Source organism: Passer montanus, unplaced genomic scaffold, assembly GCF_014805655.1.
Source record: "Passer montanus isolate IOZ18808 unplaced genomic scaffold, ASM1480565v1 scaffold19, whole genome shotgun sequence".
NCBI lineage: Eukaryota > Metazoa > Chordata > Aves > Passeriformes > Passeridae > Passer > Passer montanus.
In genome coordinates, this window is record NW_024366480.1 from 5,209,425 (window position 1) to 5,233,541 (window position 24,117).

At 35.2% G+C, this 24,117-nt stretch overlaps 1 protein-coding gene across 44 annotated transcripts in view; it reads left to right on the plus strand.

Annotated features, from left to right (window-relative positions):
• RIMS2 (regulating synaptic membrane exocytosis 2) overlaps positions 1-24,117 on the plus strand; it is a 453,673-nt gene that overhangs the window by 50,291 nt on the left and 379,265 nt on the right. For 30 of the 44 annotated variants that reach the window (XM_039706150.1, XM_039706103.1, XM_039706126.1 and 27 more), the window contains exons 2-3: positions 10,614-10,646; positions 11,051-11,137. The exons of the other annotated variants lie outside the window; for them this stretch is intronic. In XM_039706150.1, the coding sequence (XP_039562084.1) occupies positions 10,614-10,646; positions 11,051-11,137 (120 nt within the window). The remainder of the gene's footprint in view (positions 1-10,613; positions 10,647-11,050; positions 11,138-24,117) is intronic. 44 annotated transcript variants of the gene reach the window in all.

Consider the following 24,117-nt stretch of genomic DNA (forward strand, 5'->3'; position numbering starts at 1 on the left):
CTTGAATTTTTCAAGCCTTACAGCTGAATCACTTGTCCTGCCAACACCCTGTTTATTATGCAATAGGGATCCAGAGCTTCATGTGCAGAGGGGCTGCAGGACAAGGTCTGCTCCAAAAAGGGGCTCTTTGTAAGGCTGGTTTGGAATAGAACATTAACAAATTAATGATATTGTTTATTTCTGTTCCTGTTGTATCCTTTGCAAAACCCTTTTCTAGGATTGCCTGAACTCTGGAAAAAAATGGAATCCATTTCACACAATTAAATGTCACAGTCTGAGAAATACTAGCTTATTGTCTGCTGTGTAGTTTTTAAGCTCTAGTGTATATGATTTTCAGCTGGTGGGTATCTTAGAGATAATAATACTATAAAATTGCTATTTAACACGCAAAATAACATATCAAGTCCAAAGTAATTACCAGTGCATTTAAAATTAATTACAGAGTTAAAATTATTTTTTTAATTCACCTGCTAGCATCTGAGCCCAGGGTTGCATATTTCACTAGCAGCTGATGACAGAAAAAGCATCTATGAAAACACTTTCTGCAGGAGATGCTTGGAATGCCATCTACTGTTGAAAAAGTAAAAATCCAATCTAAAAGCAACTCAAAACCTTTAGGAGAAATTTCTTTTTTAATGGTTTGTTCTAAAATGAAACTTTAGTTACATTAGAATTCAACTAATGTTCTGAAAGGGTGCTAATGTGTTAGATTCCAATATCCCAGCTTTTGTATCAATTTTAAAATTAAGCTTTCTGCTTCATTTTATGAATTTCTTGAGAATTTCAGTTAATTGCAAAACATTTTGAAGGAGAAGTAAAAAATAAAGTCTCATCTTTCCAATACAGAATTAACAAAAAATGCATTACATAAGGAAAGTTGTGATCCAGACACTGAAATAAATCTCCCTTAAAAATCCTTGTGATTAAAATTTTAATTTAAGATATTTAAGCCTTTTTTGAGTGTTTTCTAAGAAAAATTGTTGTAGGACAAAACCTTATTTAGTATTTGATTATCAATTACTGAAGTTCACTCTGGTAAAACTGTGTTTGGAGATTATAGATTTACTAAACTTTGAGTCATATTTTACACATATATGTTCCATTTTGATGTATTTATGCATGTGTTATTACTATAATAGTGGGAAATGTTTGCATTTTGGTCATGAACAAGACTGTAAAATTCACAGTCACCTTGTTACAGTCATCCTTATTTCCAGAAGTAAAATATGGCTCAGTAATGCAGCTATTGTGGTACATTTCACACATCCTGTAGGAAAGAATGTAAAATATTTTTTTCCTCTATACCCAAAATATGTGTAAAAAATTACACATAATATTTTTTTCCCCTTGACACAAAGTATGTGCCAGACCTAAGTGTTATTCCAGCACCTCTTTGGAGAAACCTGACTTTTTGAAAATAGATACAGTCAAATGAATGCTAGATGTCAAAAATTAATCTTTGCTAGAGTTTAGGTTGTAGAGATATCTGTAACTTCAACATTTTTTCAATGCAAATCTCACCCAAGGCTTACTATGAGGTTCTCATAATTACAGAAAATTGCATCTAATAACAAATGTTACATGACATTGGAAAACTTTGTCTCTGTTCCTTCTTGGAAAATTAGAGGAAAGTCCAATTTTTTTTTTTCAGATTTGATGCCTGTTGTCTCAGATTGATTTCTTTCATTCTCTGTGAGTCATCTGCCTGAAATATCCACACATCTGCAGGACTTAGGAGAGTAACATTTACTCAATTGGAGAAAAAAGTTAAATCCAAATAAAACCATTTCCCTCCAATAAATTGAAATATGCATGTGCTTAAAGCTCAATCAGATAAAACATCCTGAGTGAAGGCAGTTGCTGCTTACCTAGAGGCTGTGAACAAGTGTCAGGCTCCCATGCGAGGTGTTTCTGCCTGTATAAAATATGAGCAATGGCATCAGAGAGAAGTCAGGGCTTTTCAGCTTGTGTGAGGGAGACATTAGCGTGACCAAACATACAGCGGGACAGTGACTGTTGTCTCAAAGTTGAACTTTCAACAGAAATTGAAAGTTATTTGTAGGAATATTGCCCTTTTTATCTAAAAAGGGATCTACTGACAGAACAAACTGATTGGATTCAAGGAAGTAGTTACTTGTATCTCATGTCCTTGAAATGGATTTGGAAATTCATTATAGTGAAGAATGATGCAACATTAGCTGCTCTTTAAATGAGTTGATAGAAACTGAACAGGTAAACTACTTTTAAAGAAATATTTACTGTGGTTTAAGGATTCCTTTAACTTGTATGCATTTTTTGTCTGCTGCCCTTGACATGCTTCATATGCATTAATTTGGTCTTTGAATTGTTCTTTCTGCACTTCTAATACAGGCTAATTTTTGGTTTTCTGTGTTACAAGTTTGCTGGTCCAGTCTTGCAGCTGTTATATATGATGCTAGAGATGAACAAATGACAGATACAGCTTACTTTACCCAGAAAAAAAGCAAATCTGTGGAACGCCTAATTCAAAAATATTAGTAACTTAACAATCTGGAAAAACCTTCTGAAGTTTTAGGATTGAAAGATACAACTTCACCCAATATAATTCCTTTGTTAAGATTGTTTATACTGTTTTCTGGTTGCTGTCCCTCTTTGACAACTTCGTGTGATCCAAGACTTTCTGTTATTTATTACTTTATAATTTTTGTTTTTCCAAGTTTTTTGTACATGCCTCATTCCCTCAGCAGACACATGATGCCTATGTGGGAAGCAGCTGGCCTGCTGCAACTGAGCAACAAATTATAATGCTGAGGGCTTTCAAATTCTGTCTTAGAAATTCTCACTTATTCTGTGATAACCAAAATACTTTTTTCCTTACTAAATATAGGAAAAAGCTGCAGTAGCCCATTTTAAACTGTGTGGTAGTTTTGGACAAACCCATAGACCTTTTAATATCACTTCCCTGGTCTAAGGCTCCTGCTTGCAATTTAGTATAACCTTCAAAAGAGAGCATTGATTGGTGAATTAATTATTGGAAATGTATATAAGATATGTATATGTTATATACAGTATATGCATATGTATATACTGTATATATATACAGTGTATGTATAATTGTATATAACATAATGGCTACTGTTCATTGGAGTACTTATTTATTGTTATAGTTGTACTGTTGTAACTTTCTTATGTGCTGATTGGTGAGTTTGACACTCATTTTTATCATTTTACTGTGAACACCGTAACAAATAGCAAGGAAGAAGTCTGGATGAGTTATGACATGTGAGAAATGAGGGAGTTTTCATTTGTGGAACACAGTGTCTCCATTTCTATCCCAGAAATGAATGGTAGGAAACATTTTTGCCCTGAGGAGTTCTAAGATAAGCAGAATCTGATTTATTTTGCTGATTCTGAAATAATCACAACATACTGTAATTTCTTCAGTTTTAGAGTTAAAAGTACAGGGCTGTTGAGCAGTGGTTTTGGTCACAGTGAAGCACATTAGTAGATTTTTAATAAAAATATTAGCATCAAAATATCACTTTGCAACTTGTTTGTTTGGAACCTTAGATTAAACCATCCCATTTCTAATTAACATTTAAATGTCAGAGTAAGCTTTATCTCACAGAACTTATTATGTTTATGGATGATTTTCATCTGAGGCTGATTCAGGGAGCTCCTTCAGCTTAGACCATTATACAGTGGCATGTATATCTTGGTGCTTATCTGTAAAGTATGTATGGTGCCTTCTTGTTGTTTGTCATACATCTTTAAGGTAACTTTAGTTTGGACTTCAAGGAATGTTTGACCTCTTAAACTTGGATTTAGTTAGGTTTTAAATTTTTTTCTGTGTACCAGTTATTGTTTCTAGCCCAAATACACAACCTCTCCACCTACTTGTTCAATTATATCACATATCCAATTACCACTCAGCTACTGATTGTGGAAGTGCTTTTTTGGAATCTTGTTTAGAAACCTGTATGTTTGTTACAAACAGAACAAACTTGCAGTAAAATCACCTGCTTATATCTTCAGGAAAATATTCCTCAAGACATTACTTTGTTGTCCAAAATATGATCCTGCTCAATTCAACTGTTTATACTCTCTAAATTAATAAAACACTTGGAACAGTAATATAAATTAAAGACTTTAACTTTGATCAGAATAGTTAAACTGCATATTATTATGTGTATGTTCTTACAGCATCAATAGGGTAATCAATGCAAAGAACCAATTCAGTAATATATAGTATTTTACAGTTATGTAATTGGCATGGATTTATATTTGACCTCCTTTCTTGGAGTTAAACGTACTTACATAATTTAACGTAATTAATCTGTAGAGATGCCTTCTCAAGAAAATAGCTGGTTGTATTTGCATATATGTCTGTGTTAACTCCCCTGTTTTGTCAAGAGTGGATGCAGGCAAAGTTATATACTGTGCTTGTGTCATGTCTTGACTTCTAATGTATAAGTATAGCCACTGCAGTCACTGCAACTAATTTTTTTTTGTTGTTGTTCATTTGGTGCAGGGCATATAATTGAAATACTGCTATGAAGGTTTAGGAAAAAAAAAAAAGAAAGAGTCCACAGCAGGCAATCTAGGAAAATGGATTAATGGACATGCATTCTAAGACAGGGTGGTGGAAACCTCTGAATTTTTCTGGACCTGATCTCTCCTTTTCAGCACAATTAAAATGAGGGAATGGGTATCTCCACAGTACTTTGGATAGTTATACATGGAATGCACGTTTTTGGACAGAAATAATGGAAGGCACACAGAAGCAAGAGGGAAAATAGGTTAGAATTTTATCATTATTTCTTTAAATCTATTTTATTTTCAGTGCCATTTTCAAGGGGAGGAAGTTGTTCTAAATTAAGAAATATTGCCAATGGTAAATACTTCTAGAGATTATTATGTTAATATACTATGACAATGGGAATATATAGATTCCAGAGAACGCTAGTTACACACTTTCATTAAAATCTTTTCACTAGTTCTGCATTGAAAAGAAATTTGCTAACTATGAAGTGATTCTGGAATATTTCAAATCTGCTTACAATTGTGGACAGTTATTGAAGGGAGAGAGAACACTTCAAAGATGCTGACACCTTGACTCTTGGGAAAGCTGCATCTCTGTACTTACTGTCCTCTGGGTGAGTGGGGTCTGGAATGCAAAGAAGGAAAAATACTAATCCTGAGAATAGTATTCAGTTTAATTCGCCTTATAACACAACTGGTTATGAACTAGTTGCCATTCATGCTGCTGTTTTTATTTGAAAAATAGCAGGTTTACAGATTTTTATTGAATATAATATAAATCTAGGTTTGAGACAAAATTATTTGCTGCTGTCTTCTCTCAACTATTTCTATTTCTTTATTGTGAACAAAGCTGGAGGTCAATGTCAGTATGGTATCTGCAGAGGAAGCAAAATGTGACAATTCTTTTTATAGCTTTGAGACTGTCCCTCATCCTTCCTGTATGATTTGCTTTAGGAAAACTAGATAGTTTGGTGCATTAATATTTAATCTTATGTTGATTCTTAATCAAGTTTAATGTAACATGCATTTCTCATTGAGACTACTGCACATATATCCTGCTTTGTCATGAGGATCTTCATTCTCTGAACTTAAAGCATTTCATAAAAGTGTCCCACTCTCTGGATTTCCTGGCAATATATTTAATAAAAATAACTACTTTAGAAACACCAGCAGCTTCATTAAATTGATACAAACAACATCACAGAATTAATAGTAATAATAAAATATATTTAGATATTTTTTCATGGAGGAGTTCCAAGCAAAAGATTGACTTGCTTTTCCAATCTTCTCCATTTCAACAAAAGGGCTAGAAAAAACTTCCATCCTGGTCCATCCTAGTCCACTGAGTTGGTTAGGAAATATGGAAAACATAGACTATTATTGAGCAAAAAACTGAAATTACTGACCTGTAGCATTTTTAAATGAAAGTGATATAGAGTGTTAAATGCTATATGCTCAACTAAGTGTTTCTAGGAGACAGTGGGTACATCCAGTTTACTCCTTCAGATTTGATCTCCTTGTGCTCGTAGGTCTATGGATGGCAAGTTGTGAATCTTGTGAATATTACTGGGTTAGAGGTTGATATTATGATGTTTATCCCTGCCAAGGATGGCTGATTCAAAAATCTGGATTCCCCAAACATCACTTGAGAAGAACTAATACAGATATCTAGGAGGTGTAGAGTCTGTTTTAAGGGTTATTTTCATAGATTGAGGGACCTGAGTTCTTCCCCTATGTGTTTGTGGCCATGCATCCAAGTATGTGAAAATAGAAATGATCTCTGCTAACAGAGTACTTGTTAGTTTACCTGTCTCCAAAGCACCTTTTGGAAAAAATATTTTATGGTTTTGACATAGTAGATTTTAGAGAGAAGCTTTTACTGGTGGCAGTAGTTTGAAAAATAGAAAAGTATTAGGAGTTTAAAGGGATAATAATAATTTTTATATTGATGTTTTAATTACTTAGTTTCCTGCTTCCATTTTTCTTGCTCTCTTCCCTCTTTCTGTTCTGTTCTCATATTCATTCCCTGTGCCAGTGGGAATAGCCTTAATCTTTGAGGAAATTTTTAGTACACGGAGAGGACCTAACATCAAAAACTGTTCACTGAGACTTGAGATTTAGCTTAATGATTCTAGCTACTGGAAAAGATCAAAGGGGTCTGGCTCTTGGACTGTGTAGGCTTGCAGAGGAACACAAGAGTGATGGTGCTGTGTATGTTTCAAAGGGCAGAGGTTCCCCATAACAAAGTGCTAGGTGTAAAAATTCTTTATTGTTGGCAAGTAGAAAAATCCTGGCTTGTTTTGAAGTGAAGTAGTGTATGGAGTTGTGATCATTTAAAAAAAAAAAAAGTTGTGACAAGACTTTCAAACTCCCCTAAGGTTTTAGAATAGGCAGTAAATACTTAGTATTCTGCACTGTTAGAATACATTGTCTCAGTTACTGTCAATCAGACACATTATCTGCAGCCTGTTGGTGTTTTTAGATCAGAATTTGTTTCTAGTGAATAATGAGAACTGGCACTGTTCTTGGTAGAGATCTGGGTGGATAGAGCTGAAAAGACAGAGGAAGGTTAAATGAAGCCAGGTAGCTGGAAGGAGCAGAATGTAGTTATTCTGCTTGGGGTATTTCAGTTGGTCTGTTGAGAAGATGGAAGTTTGGGGGTTTGCTGACCTGGCAAGACACTTTTAAGCAATTGTTTGTTGTTTGTTGCTGGTTTTTGAAAGGAGGGTAGAAAGCAATGCATAAATATGGGAGTACACAATCCAGTGAAACACAAAGCAGCTCTTGTAATGAAAGGAAATACAACTGTATGTGTAGATGTAGACAGGGTTCAAGTTTTCTGGAGTCTCTTTCGTCCTTTTCTGTCTAGAAAAAGATATTTAAACCACAGCAATGCTAAAAATACATAGAGTGCATTTCATCTAATATATAATTATTTCTATCAGTTACTACAACTTGTAATTTCGTGTGAATGAAGTCTTTTGGAAAAAAAGAAGCTGAAATTAGTCAGTGGTTTTTGGATTTAGATCCAGAATCTGTATCCATTCTCTGACCTTGAAAGATAAATATGTGGCTGTACACCTGAAGGGTTCAGGCCTGTTGATCCACGAGGTAAATATGAATTTAAAACCATATGGTAGAATCTATTACTTCAATATATTTCTCAATAATTTCTTTTTAAATTGTAGTTTGTCTTCTGTGCTCGTTATAAAGTAAAGGAAGATAATTTCCTAATCCAGGGAGTGAAGGATGTATGGAGAGTGCTCGAGGAATGCGTCACTGTTATATAATAATGGAAGCTCTTGTCCTCACATAACTGCAGTGTTGGAAAGTGGATAGTGAGACAGAATTCTAGGAGGCAAAAAGATTAATTTATAAGGGAGATACTTTGAATTGTAGGGTCATATCATATCCTGTAGTGTTTCTGTAAAATGCTGAGAAATTAATTTTAAATGCAGGTTTTTAACATGTCTGATAATGGACAATGTGTTTTATTTCATGGTGGAAAACTAAACATTGATTGTAAGATTTTGTCATTTTGTCATTTTTTCAAAAATACCAAGGGTTTGCAGCTGCAATTGAAGCCAACATATATATGCTATAATGTAAATATATTAGATCTTGTTGAAAAAATGTGTACCAAAAATTTAAAACTACACACTTAGGATCTTAAACTAATTTGATCTCAGTTCTACATGTGAAAAAATATTGACCGTGGTCACTATCCAAAGAAAAGATGTTGGTTGTAATCAGATTATGTGAAGGGCTCAGATTTCCTTTGTTTAGTTCAATAGAACAATTCACAATGATGTAATAACTTAAAAGACTTGAGTACAAATGTTTGGAAATCAAGTATGGAAAGGAATCTATAGATTAGTGATATATTCCTTTTTAAATGTCCAGTTGTCAGGGAGGTCACATTTCAGGGTCCAGTTCTGTGTAGGTAACTTAGGAACTCTGAATTATTATCTGGGAGTTTTCTCTTCAAAGCTGACCACAGAGCCTTAAGACTCATAATGCTGGGGATCTAAGTATGGACATGGTTTGATTTCCCATCCCTCCCTTTTCTCCTGCTTTGAATTTTCTGCATTGAAAAACAAGTGTGGATTATCTTGATTAAAGATAATAATATGATTAAGATGCATGGTAGAGTGGAATTGCAATGGCATGTGACATTTTCATTTTTACTTTTTTTTTCTCTTGTTTAATATACCTGCTTGATTTTGTGGGCCTTGTTTATTTATTTATTTATTTGTTTATTTATTTATTTAGTTTTTTTGTACTGGAATGTTACTTTTTATATACATTTGTAAAGTGCTGAAGAGGCAAAACCATATTAGAAGACATTTTACTGTGTGGCATGTTCAGTTTTCCCTTTCGGTACTCAGTTTTGGAAAGATATTAGTGTTTCTCATTATCCACTTATTTAAATCTTATGTAGTCACTGAAAGCTGTTTATGGAGTTATTTCCTCTGATATCATATGATGGATGAGATATGGAGGTATTTTGGTGAGTTTTATTTTGTGTGCAACAAAATATCTGAGATCATATGTTGTGTGCAACACCAAGCATCCACTTAAAATTATGAGCCTGTTCTTCCTGTTTAGTTAGGCAAGAGTATTCTCTGCAGAGAGACATTCAGAATATCTTTATAGGAACCTTTTTGGGTTTTGGAACATATAGGGAAAGTAGATCTTAACTTAATGTTTAAGACCAATACCTGCAATTAGAGGATGTAAATATTCCTGTGGGTAAATGTCTCTGTTCTTGGGTTTTGTCATGGTTTAACCCCAGTCAGTAAGCAAGGCCCAGGCAGCTGCTCACTCATTCCCTCAGTATCAGTAGGATCAGGGAGAGAATTAGAAGGGTAAAAGATAGAAAACTTGTGGGTTGAAATAAAGACAGTTTAATAGGGAAAGTAGAAGCTACTCACACAAGCAAAGCAAAACATGGAAATAATTCAGTGTTTCCCATGGGCAGGGAGGTGTTCAGCCACCTCCAGGAGAGCAGGGCCCCATCAGGTGCAACAGTTACCTGGGAAGGTGAACTCCATCACTTCAAATGTCCCCCCACCCCATCTTCCTCCTACTTCCCCAGCTTTATTTGCTGAGCATGATGCCACATGGTCTGGAGTATCCCTTTGGTCAGTTTGGGTTACCTGTCCTGGCTCTGTCTCCTCCCAACCTCCCACGCACCCCCATCTTCCTGACCAGAGTGGCAGTACAAGAAGCAGAAAAGGCCTTGGCTCTGTGTAAGCCCTGCTCAGCAATAGCAAAAACATCTCAATATTATCAACCCCGTGTTCAGCACAAAGTCAAACCACAGTCTCATACCAGCCACTGTGAAGAAAATTAACTCTACTCCAACTGAAACCAGCACAGGTTTGGTATAGAACATCAGCTTGCTCATTTAAGTTAAAGCATGCATTTTAGATGGAATATTTTGCTTAAGACAGAGGACAACAATTAATCAGTCCTAAACAGACCTTCTGTATGTATTATCCAGTTATTTCTTTAAGCAAGTCATATAAAGTTCACTGATGAGTAAAATTCCTCAGCTTTCCTTCCTTAGTTTTTAGTTATGTTGTCTTCAGATCCTGACATTGCTGTAATTTAATAAATATAATGCAGATTTTCCTTTAATCTATTAGTTTACTATATTTCATTTTAAATAGCATATTACATGTTATAAATTTGCCTTGAACTATGACAGGCAATTTGGTTGTGAATAAAAAAGAAATAGATTGTAGTTCACATAATGAAAGCACCTTCCTTTGTATTTGTAGCTGAATAGATTGCTGGAAATGTTTTAATATGGTATTATGTGTAAAAAATTGGAAGTCAGGTAAAGAACATTACTGATGTGATTTTTAGTTACATATTAAAGTTTTCTATACTTGGCATTGCCCATTTTAAAAACTAAATGGAAATAAGCCCATAGTACATCTTAATATAAACATACAACAAATATTAAAACAAATCCTTTTAACTCAAAATAGGAACTTTTCCCCTCCCATTTTATACAGATTTTAGTACTTCAGGGTAGTTGTTTTCAACATGTTGCACTCAGTTGTGCAAACTTATCTTTTTAGGGTCAAAGAAGAGCAAAAACCACAGCCGACACAGTAAGTAAAGTATCTTCAAGATGCACTAGGCTTGACTTTTCTACCTTTGCCATGTTCTGCTCTCTGCACCTTTGATGGTATTAGCTTTCACTGATACCTGATGGGCTGCAGGTAGTTTGTCATCTGCTTCCTGACTGGCTTTAAGAGAGCTGCCTGTAGCTTCTGACTCCATCCACATGTTAGCTGGATGTAGGTTCTTGCTCCTTGCTTGTGAACTGGTGACTTGTAGAACTTTACTTCCCTTTCACCCTTAGTGGCTGACTTAGTTCTTTAGTTCTGCAGCTCACATTCCCATTGGCTCTAGCTTTTCCGCCTGTGTATTTCTACTAACGTTGGATAAGAAAACATTTAAACTAGTGTGGTTTTATTGGTTATTCAGTCACATTATTTGCTTGTTTAAACAGGTGGTTTCCCTTTAGTGGGATCACTGAGCTGGTAAATAACGTTCTTCAACCACAGCAAAAACAGCAAAATGAAAAGGAGCCCCAGACGTAAGTAAGCTGCTCTCTGTAGATTAAGTAACATCTGTATAGCATTAGAACATCCTGGAATCCTGGAGAGTCTTTTAGTCTTTTTAAAATAATTGCCCTTTTAGAACAAGCAGGTGAGGGCATTTTACAAGCTGAGCACCATTTGCTTTCCAACCCCTCATTTGCAAAGGGAAAACTGAAAATCAGGTCTTACTCTCCTTATCAGTAACTTAAATGATTGCATTAGAGTGCAATTTAAGGTGTTACTACTATTCCAGCTGGTTTCTTTTTGTTTTGGGTTTTTTTTTTTTTTTTTTTTTTTGGCAAATGTTCTTTATAATGAAACTTCTGGTGTATTGTTTTCTGTGCATGAGGAGCTGGAATAAGACATGTAGCATTATTTATAGCATGTCTATGCACATGCACGGTCTGAGTCATGCATAGAATGCTATATGAATCTACATAATATGTCAGAAGAGCTTTCTAAGGACTGGAAAAATATGTAATTTTTTTCATGCTTTTAGAATATCTGTCAAGTTTCAGAACTTCAGCAGATATGAGGTGAAATCTTGGGTCAATCAAAGCTGAGGAAGTTTTGACTTTGATGGAGCCAGTATTTCATCTGTGAACCTTTTGTATGATTTTTTTTGCTAACTCAAATACCTCAAAATCTCAAGTTTTAACAGAAACTGGCAAAGCTAGGACATTGAATCTTAGAGTAGAACTTAAAGCATGGAGAGGAAAATATTCCTTTAATAAAGAGAAACTAAAAATATTTATTATTATAAATTTTCAAATTGCTAAAATGTATTTTGGATGTTATTTAAGCTTTAAACAGTTAAGTTGCTCTCTCTTCTTTCTTCTAGAGGTTTATGCCTTGTAAGTTCATGTGGTGAAAGAAATGTTTGTTTTTGAACTCATGCATAACTGGTTTAAAGCATGCATATAACTTACTAATTACTTTCCAGGCAGAATTAATATTTGTTTATATTTTAGTATATGTATTTAAATGGACCTTCATACTTGTGGGTCATGAAAGCTGTGATGTTTTTTGAGAATACATGGTGAAAAAATTTCACTAATTAAATGGAAAAATAGGACATAAAATTGATATTCATAAAGCTATGTGTTATTCTGAGCTCACTTTCTGATATTCTCACTTAACTGCTTATAAAATTGTGTACATATTAATAGTGATATTTTTTTGTTATTATTAGATACTGGCAATATTACATTTTGCTCATAACATCTCAGTACTTAGTATTCCCAGTTTCCTTAACAGCAAAAGTTGTTCTGCTCACTGGTGTTGTACATATGAAGCATATGGCTTTCAAGAAACTTAAAATTCTATATGGGCAGTGTAAACAGATGAGTTATAGTTAACAAAAATATTAATAAATGGTTATTATGGAAGGATCTTTTCAAATGGTCACCTCTTTGGGAACCAGTTTTGTTCAGTGCTTTTATTATATAACTAAGAAATTAATTAATTAGTATACTCACTGAATTTTTTGATACACTTCTCCCAGTCTTGTGTTCACACCTCATGGCAAGATTATAATAAAAAATTATCCTGAAAACCCCAAGCTATGGTTATGATGTTATTCAAAAGGAAAAATGCAAAGGGAGGTTCTGTAGGGGTAGTTTATGTGGTTGACATAGGACAAATAAAAATTGTAGGGAAATGTTATTTGGCAGAGAATCAGGGAGCCCTGGTAGTATGTAAGTTGAGTTGTAGCCAGTATCCTGAAAGAGATTAATGTCACACAGGAATGTACAAACACTAGCCAGGAAGCACTGTGAGGAAGTTTTCCCACTGCTAGGCTTTGGTAAGGTCTCACCTGGCATAGCATACCCTTCAAAAATTATGTGGAGCAGTTGTAATTCTGTGGAGAGTAAAAGGAATGAATAATTAGGTGTCTAAAAACCATGGTATGTGTTAGGAAAGAATCAAACGCATGAGTTAATTTAGCCTCCTAACAAGAAAATCCCAGGGAAAGAAGGAGATGGACAAGTGAAAGGAAATGATCAATTTCCATGTTCATCTCATGGTGAAGCTGAAAGGAGTAAACTTAGGTTGCATTGGGCGGAGACTGAACTTGGTAGGGAGAACTTTTTAATGGAAAGAAAACTTAAAATGCTTCCATACTTTGTTTAGGGCTTGTTTGGAAGTTGGGAAAATCTTAAGGAACAGGTTTGTCTCCTGTTAGAGGAGGCACAAGTGTAGCTGGTCCTGTGCTGGAACAAGAGAATGGACTAAATGACTTGTAAAAATGTCTTCCAGCACTGCTTATTTGTGATAATTTCATTAATGTGTTAATTATCAGGATTTATTTTCATGATTATTGTAAACATTCAGGGAGAAAATTGAAAATACTAATGGTGCAGCTTTTAAATTTTATTTATTTTTTCTGACATTAATGGCTTGCAAAAAAGTGTTGTACCAGGGAGCACTGTGGGACACTGGGGAGGAGAATAAATGTCTGTATAAATTTTTGCTACTATTCATACATATTGGGGTATTTTCCACTTGAAATGACTGTCAGGATCTGAGACTAACTTTGAGATATACTGATGGTCCACCTTTGCTGATGAAAAAGCTTATTTACTCCCCACAGCGAATCTGGGGAAGACAAAATGTGGTGAGTAATAGCAGAATAGAAGTTAGTAGTGTCTGAAAACAAGGTATCATGTTACAGATTTCACTTTTGTTCTGGAAAAGGTATTTTTGTAGAACCATTGACCATGTGTGCTTATGGGCAGAGGTAGGATTAGTCTGATGCTCTTGGACATGAGTTCTGAACCACAAAATCATGGAATGGTTGAGGTTGGAAGAGACTTCTGGAGATCATCTTGCCCAACCTTTCTTCTCATGCTGGATCACCTAGGAGCATTGTTTAAAACTATGTGTAGCTGGATTTTGATTGTGTCTAGGGATGCAGACTCCAGAAAATCTCTGGGTAAGAGATACATGTGGTAGTCCTTGGTCACCCCTAGAATGAAAAGTGTTTCTCCCTGCTCAAAGGGAACTTCTTGTGCTTCAGTTTGTGCCTATTGCCTCTGATCCTGTCACTGGACTCTGCTGAAAAGAGCCTGGATCCATTCTCTTTGCACCCTTCTTTCAGGTATTTGTATTTATTGATAAGATCTCTTCCCTGAACTTTTTCTACTACAGGCTAAAAAGTTCAAACTCTCTGTCTGTCCTCATGTAAGAGAAACTTCAGTCCCTTTTTGGCCTTTTTCTGGACTGTCCCCAGTATGTCCACGTTTCTCTAACTGGGGAGGCTGGAACTGGACACAGAGCTCCAGGTGTGGCTTTGCCAGTGCTGAACAAAGGATGGGATCACCTCCTTCTGCCTCATGGTAATGCTTTTGCCTAATGCAGCCCATTCACTTCCCTTTGCTGAAGGCATGCTGCCCATGCTCAGCCTGGTGTGCACCAGGACTTCCAGGTCCTTTTCTGCAGAGCTGCTCTCCAGCCGGGCAGTTCCCAGTGCACGGCTGCCTGTGCTTCCTCCCCAGGTGCAGGACTTTGCATTTTGCTTTGTTGAACATTGTGAAATCCTGGTCATGCTGTTTCTCCAGCCTGTTAAGCTCCCTCTGGATGGCACCATGACCTTCTGGCATATATGCCACTCCTCCCAGTTTGGTGTCATCCACAAACTGGCTGAAGGTAGGCGCTGCCCCATCATCTACATCAGTAAGTTATTGAACAGGACTGGACTCAATAATGGCCCCTGAGATAAACCTCTAGGAACTGGCCTCCAACTAGGCTTTGTGCCACTGATCTCCCTGCCCTGGGCCCAGCCATTCAGCAAGGCCCCAGTCTACTTTAAAGTCTGCTCCCCCAGTCTGTACTTCATCAGCTGCTCTATGAGAATGTTAAGGGAGACAATGGGAAAAGCCTTATTGGAAGCAAGACAGACAATACTCACTGCTCTCCCCATATTGTGAAGGTCATTACATTGGTGGAGTGTGACTTCCCCTTGGTCAATGGCTGCTGACTCCTGATCACTGCTTTGTATTTCACGTTCCTAGAAATAGTTCACAGGATTAGTTGTACCATTACTTTCCCAGAAACTGAGATGAGTCTGACCAGTCTGTGGTTCTGTAGATCCTTATGCTTCTTCAAGATAGAAGTTATATTTTCCTTTCTGCAGATTTTAGGTGCCCCTCCCAATTTCTGTGATCACTCTGATACTGAGAGTTGTCTTGCATATCTTGGCTTGATGAAGAATACTTCTACCTCCACCACGTGTGTACTTCATCATGAGTTTTATCAGCAGTGTTTGAGATATTTCCATATTTTAATCCTTAAAGAGTAGAAATTCTTAGCTGCCCTCTGGAACAACTGTTTTTGATGCTTAACAATCAGCCTACCAATTTTTATTTCTTCAGATTTAGAAGGTATATATTTGTAAAAAGTGTATTCAGGTTGTTCCTCATTAGGATGTGGTGGTTTTCTGCCTAAGGGTTTATATCTTTCTTCTGCATGAATCTTGGAATGTTATGTAATGGTGTTAATCTCCAATCATAATAAAGTAATTCCCATGCTAGAATGCGCTGAAGATTCCACTATTGTAATATTATATATTGCAGTGTTCAGCAATGAATACCTGAGAACACACATAAGGAGAAGTGTATGCATAGAGTGGTTCTGATACAGGTATTTTAGTGACTTCCTGAGGCAGTGGCTGCGTGCATACTGCTGGATTTATTCCCTGGCAATAAGGAATCTGTTTGCCACAGTTATTTGCAGTCCCGTTTTACATCTACTTATAATCTTGGTTTCAGAACTTGGTGGAAATGAATTCTTCAACTTAATTATCTGTATGGAGAAATTGTCACCCTTTTGTTGTAAAACTGCTTCCTGATATTTTCAGTGGGAAGTGCTAGTGTTGTGTTATATAATTTATCTATAATATATATAACCTTTAGATATTTCTATTATGTTCCATGCAGTCTGTTATATTTCATACAGTTATCCCTTTAAGTTGCAGAGTCAGAGTTTTTCCTTCTAAAACAGGAACTGCTTCTGGTCATCATTGTTTTCTTATCTCCTCTTAAAAGCCCGATTGGATATTTTTTAGGTAACAGTGATCAATGTCACAGTATTCAAGATATGAGAACTCAGTGTTTTTAAGTAGTGATTTAGGAAAGTTTCTAATGTTTGCTGCTTAAAGGTATCCAAATACTGAAAATATGGTGGGTTTCATCCCTTTTCCCATAAACATTTTTGTTTATTTTCAGGCAAGAAGTTTGGTTGATTGCTAAGAACTGTAAGAGGTCCATCACTGAATATGACAGCAGAAATCGAGCCTCTCTTCTTTCTTTGATAGTTATGAGCACATTAGTAATGAACAGTAGACAAAATAGGGTCAGCATCAAAAGTCATTAAACATAATGTTTTTTTTTTTGTAGCTAAATAATTTCAAAATACATACATTATTTTATAGCCTTTTTGTACCTTCACTAGACGAATTCTAGGAGAATTTAAAAAAATGTACATTGCTTAGTACTACATAGTTTTTTTGGGTTTTTTTTTCCTAAAATGGCTTGTAAATAAATAGATATTTATGCTTTTTCTGGAAGGCATGTTGTCATTATAAGGAAATTAAGATCGAAAATTACTGTAAGATGATGCCTAGTAAAACCTTTTTTTGCATATTTTTCTGTAAAAAATATGCAAATTAATAAATATGCAAAATAAATTAATTTTTCTATCGTGGTAGACCACACCAGCAAAACAGTAAAATGTTTAGTTTATAAGAATTTCTAATGAATTCAAGTTAAACTAGATTGACTTAACAGAAATCAATGGATCATTAATTTTGAATTCTAAATTTACTGCATAAAGAATATGTCTGCCAACCACGAGGTAGTTTTGAATGTCTTCAAATTATCTAATGGACATGTGATAGCAAGCCCACATCAACAATTATTTAATGCAATTTACACTATATATATATACTCAGTGGGTTTATTTGCAGTCAGTGCAGTTCCTGTTCAGGCTGCTTTTTTTATAGAACCTGTTAAAAACAACACACTCTACTTGAAAGAATAATTTCTGGAAAGAGAAAAATAGGTCTCTGCAGCCAATACTTGTGACACTGGAGTCACAAGAAGTCTAACATTCTGCTGTGTTTTCTAGGGCAGTAAGATAGAAGGAAAACAGAGAATAAATGAGTTAAAATTATAATTTGCAGTATATATAAAAAAAGAATACAGGAGGATTGTAGCTATTGCAAAATAAAATAGAAATCCACAAAATTCCTCTTAACTATGAAGGTGAATTTGTCTCCTTAATATATTAAATATGAGGTACCAAAACAACTTCTGTTTGGTCATTCTGATGTCATTTTGATGGCTTGTTACACCTCTTACTGAGACTATTAAATTTACTATTTGCAACATGACGTGATAGTTTACTGACTGTATGTTTGCCTGGACATTTTTCTCAAAATATTTAATACAAGAAAAACTTGTTTATATTGGTTGGGTTGTTCACAATGTTAATGAGGTTAAGACACCCTTTCAGTGGAGAAATGGCTTGTTGAGCATTGGAAGAAGCTGCCTAGGGAAGAGATGGATTCACCATCCCTGGAAGGGTTCAAGGAATGACTGGATGTGGCACTTGGTGCAATGGTTTAGTTGGGACAGTGATGTTCAGCCAGAGGTTGGACTTGATATTGGAGGTCTTTTCCAACCTTAGTGAATATAGCAGAACTAAGTTTTATCAGAAGACATGCTGATAAACGTATATAAAACATTATAAAATAATAAACATGTTTGGAACAGGTAAATATAGTAATCATAAGAAATATATTTCTTAATTGTAACCCAACTGCTCTATTTTAATCCTAAAACATACATGGCTTTGTAATTCAGCACAACCACAGTGTATGGTTAATTAAAAAGAAATAGATGTTACATTAAAAAAAATAAAATTTATTAATAGACTTTATTAATAAGGAATTTAAAAAAGATTAGGAAAAATACAAGAAAACTATTGTCTGTTTGTGAAAGATAGAACTAAACTTAGAACAAAAACCAATGCTATGGTGTGATGAAGAATTCCTTTAGGATTCCTTTAGGATCACAGACTTTTTGTGTTTGTGTACTTTACTCAAACAATAAACTGGATGAAAGAATAATAAGGGAAAATATCCACTTATAAATAAGTTAGGGCTGAATTGGAGCTGTATCTGACCTATCTTGTGTACTAAAATCTCTAGATATTTTGTGTTATGCAACAGAAGTAGTAAAACATATTATATGATTGAAGAAGAGAGTGCTTCCATGTGTATAGGCATAGAGGTGTAAGGTGATGATTACTAGACAATATATTAACATAGAACTGCTCCTAAAAGCTTTGTGGGAAGTATTTTCACTCTAATTTTTGCAATTTCTCAGGGTTTGTGAATGTCACAGGCTATGGCACTACTAATATGCTGACCACATCCTGATTTGAACTGCTTTCAAAAAGAAATAGACAGTACCCCTAGAGGGATGACAGGTTGTCTGAATGAGATAAGCAAATAGATTTAGAAAATGCTGGCTTAAGCTTAACTTAAACAAGACAGAAGTGATACTCTTACAATAAGAGGAAACCATGTTAAGCCTGCACCCAAATCAGTGAGCTCAGTTTCAAATGCAACATTTAGGACAGAGACAAAAGGTGTTCTTGCAAGACATAGAGGCTATACACTCATTTTGGCATTAACCCTAATGAATGCTTGAATTTTTATTTTCCAAAGCAGAATTGTGCATTGCATTCTGTGAAGAATTGATGCTAAAAATCATGTATCAATTTATATGATTTAGCAAGTCTTAATATTAGGAAAGTCAAAATTTCTAGAGAAGATCCTATCCCAGCTGCTGCACTCTACTGGCTCTACATTATTCATGATAATTTAATGTCATTCTCCTTAAAATGGCTGGGCAAGTTGTATTCTGTGAGTGGAAGTGATGGGAACCCTATTTTACATGCAATATTACTAGTTCCAAGTAAGATTATTCCAAAAAGTGGCATAAGATGGTTTGACTTGCTAAATGATTTTTTTTTTTAATGAGAAGTGACCATTCAGTGCACAAAAAACTGCTATGATGTATAAAGTTGTTTTTTTTTTAATGGATTGTCTATAAATTTTCAACCATTCATGGTACATAAATTTTTATTTATGTCAGTTTGAGGGAAATTCAAGTTTGTGGAAGTAACTTTTTAATAACTTTATTTTTCTTTTAACCACGGAAATATTGCAAAAAGCAACATATTCTTTGCTTTCATATAGAGTTTCTATTTTGATAAAATAATCTCTTAGTCACATTCATGGAGATGACATGGCAGAGACTAAGCAAAAGGAAACAAAAAGAGAATATCTCCTATTTCTTATGTTTTGTTAGGTTGGTAGAAAATTACATCAGCTTTTTTAGTATGTTTGCCTTTCTCTTCATGCAGGGAACAATTGTCTTCTCATAATTGGATAGAAAATAAAAAATACATGTGTGATATCACACTGATGAATTGTGGTCATGTTCATGATTCTCATTGTGAACATAGCACATACCAAAATCTGAACTTCCATGGGATTTATATTATCTGAATTACTTTTCATGGAATGCTTTATGTCATTATTTGCCCTCTGGTAATTTTTCATTTTGAATTAATATTGACACTAGGAATATAAGCCCAGCACAAAAACTTTCTGCTATAGAACAGCAGTTAGAGTGCTTGAAACTGAAGGGAAACTTGGGATTTCAGCAATTCTACAGCCTTCCTGCACATACAGAATCCTCGTCTGAAACCTAACAGAGAGAACCAGAATGTACAGCCAGGCTGTGCTTCATGTACATGATTCCTGGGCATCAGTTAGTTGAACCAATTCCTTTTAATAACATAAAAATTGTTTTCATAGACCATCTTCTTCAAACTCAAGACTGCTGTTTTTCTAGTTTAAAGATTTTCTTATCTCTCTTTGGCAAGTTTCCAATGTATTTTATTTTGGCTATCTGCGCTGCTCCACTCTGTTAAAGTTTTCCTCACTATGGATATTTGTTCTTTTGTCAGTATTTTCTATTCTAAACATTTTAAATTTAATTTAATATTATTGGATTTGGAGACTAGATCAACACATTATAGTGTTTTCTGCACATTATAGTGTTTTCTCCATTATCTAGTTTAAAAATATGTCAAATTGGATGCTTTTGGTTGAGTTTTCCAAGATAAAATAATAAGCTTAGCAATCAGCATCATGAAATCAAAGGATGTTGGAACTAGTTAGACTTTAATGGAACTGATCTGTCTCTTCCCTGAAGCCATGCTTCTGTGAGTCATGCAGCCACCCTCACAGTACTGTAAATGTAAAGAGTATGCTCAGGATGCACTCACACAAGACAGCAGAGTTATGGGTGTCTGTTTTCATCACTTGGGAAGAGTAACTGCAGTTGACTTGGGCTTGTTTTGGCATTACAGCTTCTGTTTTTATATAAAAACTGCTGACTTGAGCTTTCTAGTGTTCAGTACTTGGAATTAGGCTCACCTGGTGTTACAGGCTAAGAGGTTCTTTCTAACCTCATCTACCAGGGGTGATTGTCTAGACTTTTTGCTTGAGATTGTAGATCAAAACAGTCCTTTGGTACCTCTCCTCAATATATTTCTCTTTAGCTCTTTCTTTCTATTTCATCCTTTCAACATTTTACCTGGAAAAACTCAGCATGGCTTTTACCAAAGAGGAATAATCTCCCAGGATATTGAGGTTATTGAGGTATCACACATGAGTAAGGGTATGAATAATGTAAAGGTGTTAACTTGTGTAGTTTTTGGAGAGCAGTACCTGTATCCCAAAGTAATCCTGGGTTTGGTTTGGTTTGGATTTTTTCCATATAAACTGTTAGTAAGAAAACATGAATAGAAGATACCTTCATTTGTTCTGCTGTGAGTGATTGAAAAATTTCTGGAAATAACTAGAAGTTTTAAAATTATTAGATGAATTGGGAAGACAATTCTGATGACGAATTTGAAGTCAGAGATGTATAAAAGTTTATTTAGTAGTAAAAAATAACATTTCCTGAAACAGTCAAAGTGGCTTTACTGATGACTTCTAACTGTTTGTATCAAATACATCAGGATTCTTAAATCAGTAGTAATTGGTACAATAAAAAAGGCTTACAAAGGGTAGTTTTAATGAACAGTAATATGATATTAAAATATTATAAATATTTCTATTTTGAACTGCAGGTAGAATATAAAGATAAAAGCATAATTAAAAATGTTGAATACATATTCAGGAAACAGGAGAAATTCAGTGATCATGGTTGAATCAATTATAACACCATAACTGCATAAATACCCTCGAGATGTTGGGTTGAATTCCTGGAAAATCAGTAATGAGGTTCACAAACCAATACCAAACTTCAGAAACAGGAAACAAGTTCTGAAAGAGTTAGTGCCAGTAGCTCCAGACATGGATCTGCTGGATACCTTTTAACTCTATGGAGTTTCTTCATACTGAAGATGTTTGGTAGTTCACCAAGGCTTCCTATGTGGTCTAAGCCAAACACTTTAAGGTTTACTACTGAATGCAGGTGCTGAGAGTGGTTTGTACCTCTGGAATGACTGCTACAAATGACCCAGCTGTGGGTAGTACTGGATGCTAATATGGGCACTTCCAGCTGCTAATGATACCAGTGGAAACAGTGATGATTTTCACACCAATTTTCACATAGCAATGGGTATTTTTGCTTACTTGCAGGTTGAAAGCAGAACCAGACCTGTCAGTCATCAGTATCTGGGGAATTCCTGTCCCCTGGAGTCAGGAAACACAATGAGGCTTGCTGAAAATACAATTAGGCTTCCCAGCTGCAGAGCTTTTCAGATGAAAGTTCAGTAATGTTGGTTACATGTTTTTAAATTCCCAGCTTCTTTCAACAACACTTCTGTTAAATTGATACCTGTGAGTTAATGCTGTGTTTGTCTTTGGGAGGGTCTAGTCTCTCAGCTGTGCACATTTTTTTTGATGCATTTGCAGTGGTTGTGGTACAATTTCCAGAGTGAAGATGAGTAAAGTGTTGTTATCACTGTTGTCTTGTTTTATTCCTTTGATAAGGAATAATTGTAGTATTTTTCTCAATTAATTATAAAAAATATAATTAAATGTTCATTCTTTAATTGAAGAGTTGTTGGGGGACAGCAAGGCTAGAGGAAAAAAGTGTCTATTTATTCTCCCTTGTTTAAGACAGGAAAGGGTTAGACTGATTTAGAAAGGCTGACTACAGGATGTGGAGCTCTGCCATGTTTACTTACGGAAGACATACTAGATGAGACAATTGTCTTTTGTCATCAGGAGAAGATTTTTCTTATGTGATGATAGTCTTCACTCTACTTCTAGTTTTAGAGATTTGAGGACAATTGAACAGATAGTCAGAACATTCAGGTATGCTCCAAAAGGAGGCCAGTCCACAAAATATTTATATCACGAAACCCTCCATCAGCTCTTCTATTTTACAGATGAGTGTACCTTTTTATATTTTAACATCATCTTTCCCATTTGCTTTTACTTGTGTGCTCATGGGTACTTTCTGTGATGATAGTAGAAGTAATATTGATTTTTAAAAAGTAGGAAATTTACTTATCTCTTCCAAAAGATAATTTTCTGATTACGTTCTGTATAGAGAGAAAGTCAAAATAAATTCATAGTGATGTGGCTCCCGGAGTATCTTGGACTCAGAACAAACACAGACAGATGGTGCCAGAGTGAGTTGATCAGAAGCCTGGGGTGAGGAGGAATACTACAGGGTACAAAGTCTCATCTATGAATAACATTAACAGACGGTGAAGATTCTCACAGAGCAAAAAAAGGCACTGTCACAGAAACAAAAATCCAGTTTTTACCAAGGCCTATTTGGAATTTGGATTTGTCACTGACATGATTCAATTACTCCAAAATTTGAAAACTGATCAGTAACTCAAGTTACTCTTTCCACATGTCACCTTTTTTCATCCTTTAGGAAGTTTTGCATCCATGTGCACATTCTCTGTTTCAACAGCTGATTAATAAAATTAGGTTTGTTGTAGGAAATGGATTTTCTTGTTTCAGTGTGAAGCTTTTAAGCAGTGAGAACTTTGATTTTGTCAGCTGGGAGAGTCAGGTCTCTAATCTCAGGTGTGCTTTATCCATGTATACAGACCATGTCAGAAAACAGTTTTGGAACAGTTGTGGACACCCCTTCTCCCACTTATGTGCCTAAGAGCTAAACATGTTTTATTGTTTCTAGTGCAGTGTTCACCAACAGGGTGAAAATCACTAATATTTGTATGACAAAAATGTGATTAACAGGTAACTTCAGAAACAACAGCATGTTATCTGTTTCAAGATTAAATGTGAATTTAAATTAGCAAGTATACTGTAGTCATATTTCATCATATCTAGTGATGTTGCTGCATTCTTCTCTTTACAGTATCTATATTGAATTTCTTAAGAAAATATTATGCTATATGTTCTGTTGGAAATTATTCATTTAAAGATTAGTTAATGGATTTGGACTCCATTGTGTACATTTCCCATTTCCTAGCTGTTACAATACTAATTACCTATGTACACTAAATGAATATTCTTTCTTTGCTTAGACAAGCAACACTGACGAGTTGTGACAATCCTAGGATCACAACTTTATATCCTCTGGTGATTTGTTCAGGTATTGGCTGTGATATCACAGCCGTGCCTTTGCCTCTCTTTTGACTGTACCTTGAGAGGCCAGGGAAAGATGAAAGTAAGATGCAGATATAATAAGCTGCCTCTTTTGGTGTCCATATTTAAAGAAAGCTCTTGCTTTCAATGTTGGAGACCAACTGTTACAAAGATCCTGTTGTAGCAGCTTAGTTACAACAGCAGAAAGATTTGGAAATGTATCAGAATTTATATTGTTTCATCTTTGAATAGTGATGTCTGGTCAGTCCTGGACATAAAAGACACAAAATAAGAATGGCAATTGATTTTGAACAT